The sequence below is a fragment of the Argopecten irradians genome, chromosome 15 (genome assembly GCF_041381155.1).
Source record: "Argopecten irradians isolate NY chromosome 15, Ai_NY, whole genome shotgun sequence".
In the NCBI taxonomy this organism is placed as follows: domain Eukaryota; kingdom Metazoa; phylum Mollusca; class Bivalvia; order Pectinida; family Pectinidae; genus Argopecten; species Argopecten irradians.
In genome coordinates, this window is record NC_091148.1 from 10,442,215 (window position 1) to 10,458,150 (window position 15,936).

The 15,936-nt window shown below is 39.1% G+C and overlaps 1 protein-coding gene across 1 annotated transcript; it reads left to right on the forward strand.

Annotated features, from left to right (window-relative positions):
• Nucleotides 1-223: 223 nt before the first annotated feature.
• On the forward strand, nt 224-14,582 carry LOC138309103 (serine-rich adhesin for platelets-like). Its single transcript, XM_069250244.1, has 7 exons — nt 224-317; nt 4,404-4,992; nt 5,324-5,812; nt 6,258-6,403; nt 7,449-11,173; nt 11,847-12,063; nt 13,238-14,582. Exons 2-7 carry the CDS (start codon nt 4,494-4,496, stop codon nt 13,412-13,414), a joined length of 5,253 nt encoding a protein of 1,750 aa, XP_069106345.1. The 5' UTR covers nt 224-317; nt 4,404-4,493; the 3' UTR covers nt 13,415-14,582.
• Nucleotides 14,583-15,936: the final 1,354 nt, after the last annotated feature.

Sequence of the window (15,936 nt, forward strand, 5' to 3'; positions counted from 1 at the left end):
TTACTACAAATATTTAGACTTTTCTTATTACGAAAAACATAATTTTACGTATAACACGAGAAATCAAATGAAATATATTATGTTTTAACCCAATCAAAATACAATGTTTATTCATGGACTATCGGAGACTTTTGGGAAATGTAGAATGAATAGAGAGACTACGAATGGAATAAACACATGCAATGTATAAATTGCGGGAAAACGTGAAAACTTCCCGTTCTGACACGAGAGGTCGTTCTAATTTCTAACATGACCGTTGAAGAACGGGAAGAGGCGACGGACATTTACTTCACGTAAAATTAGAAAGTTTATATTTGGTAAGATTTTGCCTGCATAATTTGAAATATATTTAATTCTTATCACTACTATTTAAATACATTTATGGTTTACACATGTATACCAATAGTAGATTTCTATGTCTAAATTTGATCTCTAAATTTTTCACGCTGTAAAAAATATTTTTAACATGAAAAGAGAGCAAAAATAACCAATTTTACCGATATTCTTTTAAAGAAGAAAAAGAGGAAACAGTAGAAATTTATGTTTCTGGAAAAGATAAGAAAAGAAAGATGCAATATGCATCCAACGTCCATTTTTCTCTTCTTTATGCGTTTGACATTTCCTAACATGTATGTTCTGCACACAGTATTATTGTGTAAATCTTTGGAAGCTAATTATTTTCTGTCTCTTTTCATGCATTCCTATTTATGAATACTCCCATTCACTTACTTTTATTGCGAAATCTTCTACCGCAATCAGTTTTCCCACATCTTGTGAATAGAAACGATACATCGTAGTATACATATACAAACTATTATAAATATCTATGATATTTTATACAAACTATTATAAAAACTAACTGTTTTTCATTAGGTTTCCTAGACTTTAAAAACTTCCGAGGTCCGCTATACTAGAAACCTCCCATACGTTTTGAAGATACCGATACATTTGTACATGTAGATTGTAAAAGACTGGAAAAAGAAAATGACACTAGAGTAATAACAGATATCTGTCTTTCATCTTAACCAAGAATTTGAAGGAGAAGGATTTGTCACTGTCTCGTTACACTACTAAACACCACGCGAAACGCCTTTGAACCGGGAACAAAAAACATTTGGCTCAACAAATACTTGTCTTATCGAGTAAAAAGAACACCAATGCAAAGCTGAAGAAATTTGACGTTGCCTAACATTAGTCATTGACGGAAGATTTAGAAGAAATGTCTTATCTTTTTAACTGTCATGATCAAATAGAAGATGAGTGTCATGTTTTATTAAATTGTCCGTTATACCAGGATCTTAGAAATGACCTATATTCTTAAAGTGAATATATAGTCGGGCAAAGAAAACCAGTCTAAATGCGTTCATTGGCCTTCCAAAAGTTCTCACATATTAATACGACGGTCAAGTGCTGCTTACGTTTCCCAGTTCTGACCATTGAAATAAAGAAAAGTTGAAAGCATTGAAAGCGAGGCTGCGTGGAAATGTAACCACGGACATAGTCAGCCGGGAGGACGTTTTAGGTTCCTATACTTTAAATTAATTTCTACGTACGCAGACAGATTTTGACGAGAAAGTTTATTTTTCTATTCCATAAGAAGTTATACTGGATACATTCACACCATTTTTACCGATTTTAGCCATCCTTGCCCGACTGTTCATTTTAAAGGCTTGTAGGATAAATTCCGATTTTCTAACACTTGGTGATACAGAAAAATAATGTTTAATTTTCCAAAATAGTGATGTGTTTTTTTATCTAGACCTCTTAAACGTATAAAATGGTCTTAGGGCACTCTGTTGGGTCCATGATTATATAATTCAGTTTTGCTTCGCGGTTTATTTAGAGTACACTCAGATTTTTGTGTTATATCTCCATAACATAAAAAATCTATTCAAGTTAATCCTTAAATAATCTGTAACTGATTCTCAGATCCCCGTGAGCCTGGCACCCGCAAGCTACATCAAAGGTTACGCCGGCGGATATCAAGGGATAGCTGTAATTAGGCGATTCTATCATTTTCTAAACTAACAATTTCCCATTGTTGGACAATTAACACTAGTTAATGTTCATCTTAGATTTATGCAAGTAGAGTGTTCCTTTTAAATCAAATCATGTTGGTATGAATTGATTGACTAATTGAGACTCTAGTGTACAGAGCTACTGTAGAGAGAAATGAAACAGACAAAAAATGGGGTTTCGAGATTTTTCAAATTACTAATGAAGAGTAAGAGGTTTACGACAAGGTGATGTCATGGCTCTACACTTTTTAAATTGAAAATGTGACCAATTTACTTGAAAAACGACCTCTATAAGTTGTCATTTGACATTTTATCCATAAAATGATACACGGTGATAGATACATTGGTTTTTTATTTTTGCAAGGTTTATAAGTACATTTTTTTGTATCTACGTCCTTGGTTTGTTTTTGTTTTTTTTTTAAATTGAAAAAAAATTGCGTTTTCATACCTGTTGTGTAACATGTGTTCTACATTGGCAATATCAGTCACCTATACATATAGGAGTTATCTTCCGCTATGTCATACTTCATTTCTGCTCTAATTGTGACCATCCAGTGCTCTCCATGTTAGTTTTCTACAAGAAGCATTGTCGTCTGAACTCTGTCTTTTTGTCTCCTACATTTGCTCCAACTCTTTCAGGCCGGCGAAAACGAAGGGCAATGTTACCAAAAATTAATTCTTGATGAAATCGGCGCAGTTCATCGCGAACGCTACGCATTTATTCCAAATGTGAAATATAGCCTCAGTATTTTAACAATTCGCGCCAAAGAGTAATAGTTTACCCTTTCCGAAACAAAATATTTAATTTTCTTAAAAACCAACCATAACAAAAGAAAATGTCTATCGATGTCCTAAGATGAGGTTACACCACCATGCAAATAAATGCAAGGTTCCCTCCATAATCTATGTTATCATTGAAGATTCATTTCGCTGTTTTGCCGTCTGCCACATTGATAATCCGAATATTGTGTGGTAATTAGGACGACGGCGGAAATCATTCCACTAGAGGAGGAAATAAAGTTTAATGATGATGATGATGATGATGATGACGATGATAATGATGATGATGGTACTAATGTTTTTATGAGACTTTGGCGTATGTTAAACTTCAAACTTCAAACTTTATTAGTCTCTTTACAAAATACATTGTGTAGAGAAACGTATTTACAACAGTCAAGAAATGCAACATAGAATTTATGTTACATCATTTTGTCGGGGGGAAACACCCGAAAAAAGCACGGAAGTTTATTAAAAGGTTATACAACATAGCCGTTTTAATAAACTTGCATGTTTTTCCTCACGAACCTATATGTATATATACTTGAGAAAGACACTTACGATTCATAAATTCATTACTACATCTCCTGCAAAGGAAGGTAACCGCTATTACAATATAGTTTGAACTTTTATTATCAGTGTAGATTATATTCTAAACGTTATCTTAATATGCTCTGGCTTAATTGTTTGTATGTTTTAGGTGGTTTTGTGTAGTTTTGGTTGATTTGCGCTAGTTTTGGTTGGATTTGGGAGATTTGGGGTGATTTGGGATGGACCCAGTGTGTAGTTTTCGGTGGTTTTAGGTAGTTTTGGGTAGTTTTTGGGTGGGTTTATGTAGTTTTGAGCGTTGTGGGTGGGTTGGGGTAGGTTTGGATGATTTGGGGTATTAGTTTGGGGAGTTTTGGGTGGTTTTAGGTAGTTTTGGGTGGTTTTGTTGGTTTGGGAAGTGTTGGGTAGTTTTGGGTGGTTTGGGGTAGTTTGGGGTAGTTTCGGGTGGTTTGGGGTAGTTTGGGGTAGTTTTGGGTGGTTTGGGGTAGTTTTGAGTAGTTTTGGGTGGTTTGAGGTAGTTTTGGGTGGTTTGGGGTGGTTTGAGGTAGTTTTGGGTGGTTTGGGGTAGTTTGGGGTAGTTTTGGGTGGTTTGGGGTGGTGTGTGGGTGTTTGGGGTAGTTTCGGGTGGTTTGGGGTAGTTTCGGGTAGTTTTTGGGTGGTTTGAGGTAGTTTTGAGAGTAGTTTTGGGTGGTTTGAGGTAGTTTTGGGTGGTTTGGGGTAGTTTGAGTAAATCGTAGTGTCGTCGGCTACGAAAATGAATCTCTTCTTTCCTTGTAAGACGAAATAAACATTTCTAACTCCCGGGTCTGTGTAGTTAACGTTAACGTTTGTTGATTTTAATTAAGTATGTATTATTCACTTTTTTATGTCGTCAAAGCGACGATGGAAACGGATCAAAACATCGTTGACGTCCTTTTAGTTATTTGTTATAACAATAACAATGCGTTGTTGTAGGCGCCATTTACTTTAAGGAATCCCGATGCCCAGTTTTCTGTTGGGAAATTTATGTGTTCTAAGATATTCCTCTTTGACACATTTGATTTTTTTTTCGTTTTCCAGATAATGCTGATTGATAAGAGTAACTCAATGACGTAACATTGTGCTCGACCCCTGGACTTGCTGAAATCTTGTAACCAAGCGACCAGTAAAATGGGCTGCGAATCTAAGAAGAAGCCACCGGATTCGAGGGTTCAGATAGTCTTAAAACAAAAACTGGCATCGTCAAAACAAGATGAAAAATGTCGATATAAGCTGGCATCAAAATACATAGACCATATGCCACACGTGGAGGACAACAATTCTCGATTTGCAGTCTGGTCTGATGTGAAAGAAGTGCTTTTCCCATCCTGCTCCGATCCTGAATGTGACATCGTACTGAACGCTCTCAAGGTTGTCAGCAGATATCCATGGGAAGGGAGCAAGATGCAAGCGTGTACACCAAAGCAACAAATGAACTTTTTGAGGAATTTCCGGTTGGTAACTTCCGGTACGCTCCTTGTTGATTTGCAGTTTGTGAAGGACAATATTGATAGTCTTTGGGAGATGGTATGGCTCAAGCATGGTACGTCACATGACATCTGTAGTAGAAGATGTCACTATGCCAGGTCGCAATCCTGTGTTGAACACACTTCAAGCTCCTCCGATAAAGGTACATGTATGCATAAATAACAAGTGCTTTAAAGTAGAAGACACGATATGATACGAAGAGATGATCCAATGCTTATTTTCCTAGTAGGTTGTCGCAGTCCTTTTTTCTTGAACAAAATATACCCCCATAAAAAACACCGTCTTTAAAGTTATCTCCATTGGCTTCGCTGTCACCACCAGATTCTCATTAGAGGTTATTTTGATACATGAATTTGAACACAATTTGCATATCAAAGTCCACGTTGAAGCGCAGAACTGAAACTAGACCAATCTCTATCCAAGGCTTTAACAATCGTGTTAAAATCTGAATGACTACTTTTGTCTTTACACAGGGCCATCTGGCAAACATGACAGCACCGATGGAAATAAGGTGGACATGAAAAAGAATAGCATCGATTCAGACAACGGCAATGGCATCTATCAACATGACAGCGACTGCTCACTCAGAAAGCCGGAATCTTCTACAGACAGAGAACCTGACATAAAGAAAGAGTTTCTAGGAATTAGATATCCAACTATTGAAACAGTACGGTTATTACCAAGGAAAGAGCAAGTGATTCCCAACACCTTTGGCAAAACCAACCAGGTCGGTTACATTGTCATGCCAATTCTGAAGGCAGGCGGCAAGGGAACAGACGACGGTGGGTTCTGTTCAGGGTCAGAAATTTCGGCGACATTTCCTCAACTGCACGAATACCTAGACAGACTATGCAGCGAGTTTGTAGCTGGTCATATAGACAAATCAAACAATGAAATCAGACGCTGCCTCTGTATAGAAGGGCGATGTTTCACCAACTGGAAAATAATGAGACACGGATGGAGTAAGTATAGAATGATAAAAGCTCTTATTACAGTCTGGTCCCCATATTTATGATCTTAATTAATTAGAAAGAGTAAATCAGGATTTTGTATCCAAAGTCAGATTGATCTTCCTACATCGATGTATTTTTTTCTAACCAAGTTGCATGAAGTCATAATCAGAATAATAGGGAGGGGGCTTCATGACGGATTTGATACTACATGTAGTTCTAAAAGATTTGGATTTATTGCCAAAGAGACTTAATGCTGGCAGAATACAGTAATGATCTTTGCCATGTCTTTACCACAAATCTTAAGATGGCAGTCTTTTGCTAAGCTACCAATGATTTATTTTGATCCTCTTTCAGAAGGAGACTGTAATTATATATCCGTCTTGATAATATTTTTTTTTGTGATTCATGTCACTCCGCATGAACATGTTATACTTTTCCTCGGGTATGTTTTCAGATGTTCCATGGGTACACATGACATCAAAGGATATTCTAATTTCATGGGATGCTGTGGTGATGGAATTGCGATGTCTTGCTGGAAAACCAGATAGTGGTAAAACGGACATTTTACCTTTACTCACATCAAGTTTAATCAATTTCAAGGTAAATGAACCAATAATCCACATTTTATGCATCGATACGCAGGTCAAATCTTTCGTATATCTGTAGGTTAGCATAAACGTAAAAGATTTTAAGAAAAAAATGCCCCAACTTTAGCATTTTATAACGAAATAAGAAATTATGAAATACAAATATTATACACTGTCTATATGTTTCAATGCAACAGTTTTTTGATATTTTGCCAAGGAACATTTTATAACGATGAAACTGTAACAGAGGTGACTTTTACACCTGTAAAACACTGTTCGATTTCCGGTTATGATCGTAACTGTGTTGTATGGCAGAGCTTATTTCCGCTCGAGTGTCAACAGTATTTCCGATCTTCTCCACGAATATAAGTGCCAACGGAATTATAAACTTTTATAATACACGAAAATTGAGCCTAACAAAAATAATTGATTTCACAGTAACTATTCCTAGGTTGTTTGTTTGATTCATTAATTAACGTCTTATAAACAGCTAGCTATGGTCATATAATTACGGCCTCCCATGTATGCGGTGTGTTGCGTGTTATTTGTTCGAGGTGCGTGTATTGGGAGACTGCGGTATATTAATGTTGTGTCTTCTTGTATAGTGGAACTGTTGCCCTTTTTATAGTGCTATATCACTGCCGCCGAAGACACCAAGCAACACACCTCGCCCGTCACATTATACTGACAACGGGCGAACCAGTCGTCCCACTCCCTGTATGCTGACACTAAGCAGGAGCAGAAACTACCACTTTTTAGACTTTGGTGTGTCTCGGCCTGGGGACAGAACCAGAGCCTTCCTCACTTGGGCGAACGCTCAACACAACGCCAAACGTGGGGCGGTGCCAAGGGAGGCATTAGGAAAGATAAAGTCAGTTTAAAAGAAGAGAACAGATAAGACCCTAAATTTAGTCGCCTTTTACGATCATGCAATAGGGGCAGCAGGTACAATTCTAACGCCCTACCTGCACGGCCGATTCCTATGTCACCGGCAACCAAACACATTTCCTATACCTACTAATTACTATCATAGCAGTATGCATATTTTTCACTTACAGGATCATTTTTCTGACCTTCATGATGACGAAGATTATACGTCGTCTTTGGACCTGATGGCACCGCAGTACTGGCTTGAACAAGTCTGCCTTTCAAAAGTGGGTCAACTTCTCGGTAAAATCGGTGAAGTAAAACAGAAACCAGTGCAGATGAATAATCCTCAGACGTTGCATGACATATGCCAGGCGGAAAAGGAGGCCCGTGATAAGGATAAAATCAAAGAACCTGCAAAAAAGGAACTAAAACCAGTCCTCGCTCCTGTTGTTGAAGTTCAAAACAATGATAATATTGTCTCAAAAGAAAAAGACTCTGATCGTTCTAATTTAATACAAAGTACAGAGACTAAAAAAGGGAATTCGAACGTGTCAAAGAAAACGGAAACGAAAGCAAATAAACTAACAACGCGTATTGTAACGCGTTCAACGAGTCGCAGGGGGCATGCTCGATTTGGATTATCTGGAAACACTGATGATGATAGTTTGACAACAAAATGTGTGCCGAAGCCGAAAAACCTTGATAAAACGACACGGCCAAGAAAAAGACAAAGGGTGAAAAGTCCAATAGAAACAACAACGTATGGTAATGATCAAGATACTTGTCTCAACAAAAATAGTAACGCGTTGGAAAACTCCGATGGTGAAAATGATGGCCCTACGGTTTTACAACTTCTATCTCACCCAATAGAGCGGTTACCTGCAGTTTCGAACTCGCTATCAATTTACGACAGGTCGACAAATCAGAACGCTCTCTACCGCAGCGTTAACGACACTACTTCGGCAACAGATGTCTTCTTACGACAGCTTTCACAGCGTTCTAACCAATCACCCGGTCAGTCTCAACTACCACATTACTCTACACCGAGCGTAACCAAATCTTTGGACACGACGACTTATCTGGCTCGTAACAGCCCCACTAAAGATGAGACTTTTCGTCATTTACGGGCACCGTTACCCAAGAAAACGTTTGATAAATACAGCGGGATTTGGAGCCGTATATCGGTCGCTTCAAATGAAAAATTAGGTGGAGGATTTCTGAATACAAAACCTGGGCCAATCAGATCATGCGAAAAAGTTGCTAGCGAACCACCCAATCGCTCAACAAAGTCAAAACCGCAGTGGAACATTGACCAAATCATGAAAGACCATCCACGGCGAATAAAAGACGATTCCTTGTATGGGATTAGCATAAAGAAAACTCAGGCTCGCTATGCTGCACAAAACCTAAACGATATCTTAAATGTAAGTGACACCAAAACTCATGATAAAATCGTAAGAAGAGAAAGTTTCCAAAAGAAAAATACAAACGAAATTTTACCGAAAGTAGTAAAGCCAGTAAAACCAAAGGATTTTCCCTTGCCTAATCCTTCTGGCATCAAGCGCGACTCACAAAAGTCTCAGAAAGAAATGTGGTACAGAAATGAATCGGTGAGCCAGTCCAGAATCAGTGCCAACAACCTCCTTGAATTAGTGTCTGCAAATCCGTTTAACCAGACTGTAGAATCTATGATGGCTCTCCGGAGATACAACTGTGACTTTGATGCTCTACGGGGATCTATTCCTAACGCAAATATCGGGCCAAGGTCGTCTCCATTGCCGAAGATAGACGCCGGTAGAGTGGCTGCCACACGTACAGCGAGACCAGTTAATTCAGAAAACAGTATCCAGAAACCCAATGATGGTATTCTAAAAAACAATCCAAGTGATGCAAAAATTACTGAAGTCTCCCATTTAGTACGTAGGAAAGGGGGCATAAACGCGTCAACTCTCGAAAAAGACAGTGAACTGTCAAAGCATCGAAAATCAAACGATGCAAAGAAAAATCTTGAAATAACAGACACAAAGTTTGAATTTGAAAGTAGTCCAGATGAGCTTCCAAAGCAGTCAAAAAGTGAAAATTGTCTAAAATCCAATGACTTTAAGGATATCAAGAATGCTGTCTGCAAAAGCGCATCCTCTCCGGGTCTTCGATCTAACAAGTACAAAGTGGAGGTTAACAATTTGACTTTAAAATTTGTACGATTGAAGGAGAATAGAACCGATAAAGGAGGAGAAGAAGGCAATTGTCACAAGTCTTCAGTTGAGGAACATTCCACTAAGATAAAGAAAGATGTTCAGCAGAAACAACGCAACAACGAAATTCCACTAGACCTAAGAAGTAGTACTTCTGAACACCACGGTATTCCTTCGACCGAAGACAAAGAAAAACAGAATTCCAACGACAGAGACGAACACAATGACGAACTATCAATGTCGTGCTCTCGAGGTCACCCGAAGTATGAGGCGCTGAACCCGTGTCAACAGACTGGTGTTGATAAAGTTGCGAAAACAATTGAATTGAAAATCAATACCAACGACAAATCCGCTAGTACAACCAATGCTGTCCACATCGGATCTACTAAACATTATTTACACAATAAAAAACGATGGTTGATCGAGTATAGTCAAAATATCAGTAGCACATCAGCCAGTGAAAAGGAAGAAACGCCATCTACCGAACATCCTGCTAGTTTGGACAACACATCCCTAAAAGACTCATTGTCCTGTGAACAAAGTGGAAACATAACTTCTGATCCAGATCTTCAAATCCCAACTGCGCCCGTATATCCAAGTAGTAGCACTGAAGATGGATATCAAATTGCTGCAGTGGAAGAAGGGCAGACAGACGCGTCTGATCAGGAAAATATCGCCACATTGAACGAAATGGATGTTACGTATGTATTACCTAGTGATACTGCAGATCCAACATCGTCTGACGAAGTCCTTATTGTTGGAAATGATGAATTAGACTTGGTAGAAGAAGTCGTTGGGGGTGTCGAATCAATTTCAACCACAGCTGTTATTGATCCAGAGGAAAACACAGAACTAGAAAACAAACATGACGACATCGATGATGTCAGCGTACAAACAACACAACCAGAAACCAACGCCAAGAAGTCTGACGCTAGTGTTGACGCTAGTGTTGATAACGAAGACCCATTTGAAGGATCAGTGTATGTCTTTGACGACACCAAGAAAAACCGTTCTAAGAAAAGTTCTTCGAGTGGAGTGAATATAATCAGACGGAGCGTTCGACAACATTTAAGTCCAAGAAAATGTATGGCAGAGGTATCCGACAACTCGATATACAGAGACAGTGAAAGAACAGGAAAGACTGGTAAAAAGACAAAGGGAAAGAAGTCAACTAAAGCAAGATCTACTTCAAAGAACAGTACACATACGTGTACTTCTAGTGAGTCTGATATGGATGGTAAGGTGAAGGTAATAAATAGCTCAAGCAGTGTCTCAGAGAGCGCCAAAGAACATACAGAGAGCACAAGTTCTGCTGTCTCCGATACCGATAAATCGTTAGAAGTCAATTCTAAAAAGCATGACACAGTCGTGAAAGGATCGTGTAAACATACGCCAGATATAAAAGATATAAAGAAGAAGAGGAGTGACGATGCTGCCACAACTTCAAACCGTTATGGAGAAAGGAATATATTTTTCGATCTTTCAAGTCGAGATGTCGAGCCTTCAACCAGTTTCAGAATAAAGCAGAAAACCATTACTCAAAACGACATGTCTTCAGCCAACAGTGCCATACAGCACCTGTCAACAGAACAAAAACGAATGATGGAGATCATTAAGCAGTCTTCGTCGTCGAGGTCACTTCCGTCACCTGCTTCCTTCCCGCCAAAACGCATACAGAATCAAGCAGTCAATTCAGACATGGGATCTTCCACCTTTAGGTAGGTAATCATTATACGCATATAATTCATTTTCTACATCCAACTTTCTGATTGGCCGAATATTTTTCTTCATATTTTATTGAAGAAGAAATCCGAGAATGGCGTGAAAACCCGACATCATAATAGAGACATCGACGTTACGAATGATTTCGAAAATACTCCCTTGGGAAATCAACGAAAGCGAAGATTAAATGTATTTCATTTTATCAAGTCGTCTGAAAAAATAATTGCAATTTTTTCATCTGGTTATGAAGTAAATTTTGTTTGCAAATAAAATTTGTTTTCATTAGTGATATCAATGTTATATTTCGTTTACAATTATAAGATATACAGAAAAACCAAAGTACCTGTATTAGACTGTACTGTGTGAACGTTTTAATAGTAAATTTAAAGATAGTTATACATTTCCAGTAATCTTCGCGGGTCAAAATTTTTCGCGATTTTAGTCGAAACGAGAAAATTAAACTTTACCACAGTTTAATTTTCGCGACCTGGCTTTGATAGTCTACATGACGCGAGGAAATCTATATACTTTGTATACTTTCTACACTTTGCAGATCAAATTTCGTGATCATAGCAACGCCCCGTGAAGTCGCGAAAATATAATTGCCGCGAAATAACCAGCTATACGGATATGTGTTTTAAGTTGAATCCTAAACCCGTACATTTCCAGTTTTGTGCCGATAAACATGAAGGACCAGCCTTGTAAGGGCGGCTATGCCCACATGGAGGGTGTGACGTGTCCCTATGTGATCATGGAAGGGTACAAGTTTGTGTCTATGGACGATGTTCTGAGGATGTTCCCGCGCTGTGACAAAGCCTGTAAAGTCGTCAAAAGAGTGCTCGTCAAACACGGGGGATTGTCTCGAACCTTCTGTGATTGGGACCAGGTAGGAACAACCGGGTCAAACAAGGACAGTGTTAGTAGGGGAGTTGGGAAGGAGGGCAGTCACGAAACTTCTTCGACTGTCATCAGCTAGGAACGCCTAGACCAAACACGAAAGGGGCTTGTAGGGGAGTGGGGCAGTAGGACAGTTTCGAAACTTCTGTGGCTGGCATCATATACGAACACCCGGATCAAACAAGGAAAGGTGAGTGAGGGAATGGAGGAGGGGCAGTCGCAAACATCCAATGACTGGCATCAGCTAGGAACACCCGAATCAAACACAGAAGGGATTTGTAGAAGAGTGAGGGAGGAGGGCAGTCTCGAAACTTATGTGATTAGCATCAGGAAGGAACACCCGGCTCAAACACGGACAGGGTTTGTAGGGGAGTGAGGGAAAAGGGCAGTCTCTAACCTTCTTCGACTGGTATCATCTACGAACACCCGGATCAAACAAGGAAATGTGTGTGAGGGAATGGGGGAGGGGCAGTCGCGAACATCCAATGACTGACATCAGCTAGGAACACCCGGTTCAAACACGAAAAGAGTGTTGTGGGAAGTTGGGGGCAGTCTCTAACTTTCTTTCAATGGGATCTGATAGGGGGAAGGGCATTCGCGAACATCCTGTTACTAGCATCAGCTAGGAGCATCTGGATCAAACAAGGAAAGTGTATGTGGTAAGTTATTAAGCGGATGGACAGTCTCTAACTTTTTTTCAATGGGAGCAACAGGACCATCATGAGAGCGGGGCGGGAAGAAGGCAGTCGCGAGCCTCCTGTTACTGGCATCAGCCAGGAACACCTGAATAGAAGGGTATGGGAGGGAGAGTGGGAGGGCAGTCTCGAGCCTTCTGTGACTGGAAAAACGTAGGAACAGTGCATATATATCCTGTATTTGTATCTTACAAAATTATCTCCTCTTATGGGCTGGTATTGATTTGTGACATCATGTGTTTTGAGGATATTTGTAAAGAGAAAAAAAAAATTGTAAACAAAAGAGCGGATCAAATATTTATCAACCTCATCCTGGCGATGGATATCTATTAATAACGTTTGTCGAACATTGTATTGAGTTGTATTCTTTATGGAAATTCTTAATAATAATTATCTAACATCAATAAATATTGGATTGTTTTTTTTTCACATTAAACTACACTTCATCTGCATTGTTGATATTTGCAGGTGTATTTACTCGACCAACTGTCCATTCTGAAAGGCAGATCTGTGAAGACTGGTGATATGCTAATCAGGGTCGATTCTCTAGTGAAACACCTCAAGAACATCCGGGAACGTGTTCGCGATGAACACTTCAAACTACGTCGGAAGGGGAAGACAGATCTACAATGTCTTCAGGACTGACGTTCGCGCTTAAGGACAATGGGAGGTGGCCATATCTAAAATGCGTACAGGACTGACGCTCTAACGGGAAAGGGGGCAAGCTAAGCGGAGGGGTCAGATTTAAAACGTGTTCTTATGCTCGTGTGGAGCATGTGGTGGGGGAGAGGACGCGACCATATCTACAATGTGTTCAAAAGTGACGCTCGAACGGGGGGTGGGGATGGGCCAGGTATATGTTCAGGAGTGACCCTCGAACTGGATGGAGCAAGGGGAGGGGGTCAGATTTAAAACGTGTTCTGATGCTCGAACGCATAGGATGGGAGAGAGGACGTGGTCATATCTACAATGTATTCAGAAGTGACGCTCGAACGGGGGCGGGGAGAGGGCAAGGGTAGGGGTCAGGTCTACTATATGTTCAGGAGTGACCCTCGAACTGGATGGAGCATGGGCAGGGGTCGGATCTGTGTTCTGTTGCTTGAGCTTGGTGTATCATGGGATGGAGGTCGGGGAGACACATTTACTATGTGTTCAGTTTTCTTTCTTTTCAAAATGCATGACTATTCATTTCATTGCAATTGTGATATAATTGTCCAACAGTAGTATGTTCAGGAAAAAAACTTAATCATTCGGAAATGATGATGTTAAGGCAGTAATTGTTTTGCTTTAGGCCATTCGTAACATGTCGAAGAAACTCCCTGAAATGTTCAGGAATAGAAGACTGACGGAAATATCTCTGAAATATTGCGATTGTCTTTTAACTTCACCATCTACATACATGCATACTAATTCAGTGTCAGCTGAGACAGTCTACTATTAGAGGTTTTCATTTTTTTTACTACATAATTATGTGATTAGCACCAATAATGTATATATCAAACATTCCTTTTAGTCGGTAAACTTTGCGGAGTTGGTATCTTCGCAATTTCGCGAGATAGTGTTGTGGTTGTGAAAATATTTTCTGCAAAATACATTTATTTGTAGTAAGTAATGGGTAAGTCATAAATGAATAATAATTTGATCACGCATTATTTGTTCGCTTTTGCTTACTTTGCTTTTTGTGTTTACAGTTTAAATTGCGACATTTTTATCGCATTTTTTTTACCTGTTCAAATATCTTGATCAAAATCGACTGTAAGGTGATGATAATTTATACAGTTTGTAAATATAATCTTATTAAATATGGATGTTTCCCAGTTTTAAAGTGTACGTCTGTTATCGTTGTTAGCCAATATACATACAAGTCAGGCAAAACCGTTCTATACTCCTTTACACAACACAAAGTATGGAAGTAAAGGAATAACAGATTACTGCAGGCACGTGTAAATGTATTCTGATCTGACAGAGTTACTTCCCTTCGTTTCACTTCATCTGAAGTGAAGGGAAGTAACTCTGATAGTATAGATCAGAATGGCGTAAAAGGTACAACACTGAGGTGGAGACAAGTCAGAAGTGGTGTTCCTGAAATACTGTTGGTATTCCACAGGGAGGTACCCATTGCCCTTCTTTTTTGCACGTGTATAAAGTTACTGATGATAAAAAATTGTATAGAGCCTCTAAAGAGGACGTGGAGAACTAGACCAACTGCATCATTGAAAAGAACAATTGGTAGAATGAATAATCATACCCTGCCTCCACTCCGTTCTTCGACGACGACCATCTCATCTGTCAGAAATCGTCCGTCCGTTCAGAGCTACGTCATCGCAGCTAATAAAATAGTTGTTTGTTTCCATCAAGATAAATCCCATTGGTTACGAATAAAAAGAAAGAGAAGGAAAAGAAAATAATCTTCCTCGATACTCCAGGTGTTGCTATCATTGTCATAAAATTCAACCCTGGAACATGTCATAACAAATCTGAAGGCAGTTCATTAGAAAATAACAGACCAGCCACAGGCTTACAAAGTTTTCATTAATTTTTTTTTTAAATTAACGCTCAACTTCAAAGCCATGCAAGTTATCATCGATTGTTTTGGTGTACATCACAGGACCAAAGAATCTGTTCATTTGTTGTTGCACATAGAACCTGTAATTTTGCTATGACCTATCCAGGAGTGGATATAATGACAGTGTTAATAACCCTTGGATTATTGAGGATGGGAATAAAGGAGACATTATTGAAGTTTTGACACATGTAAGCGAAGGTGGTGATTAATGGTTTGTTAGAATAATCCAGAGATTTATATAATTTAAATCTCTGAATAATCGAACAAGAAAAAATCAGCAGCAGCACTAAAGAGCGGAAATTTTATAAACCTAGCTATGCCATTACGGAATAACCAACACTATGCCATAGATGAAATGAAACATTTTTTTATGACTGAATGCCATCAAGAAAAGAACTAAAGAGGTGACCTACTTGCACCAACTATATAGCTAGTATACATCGGTGTGTGGCTATTCCCCTGACCATGCAGAAAGCATGAAAAGATTCAAGAGCTCATGAACAGATTCGAAAGTGCATGAAAAGATGAAAGATAAACCGATACAATGTACCTGATAAGATTTGAGACCGCATGAAAAGATGAAAGAGAACCTGATAAGATT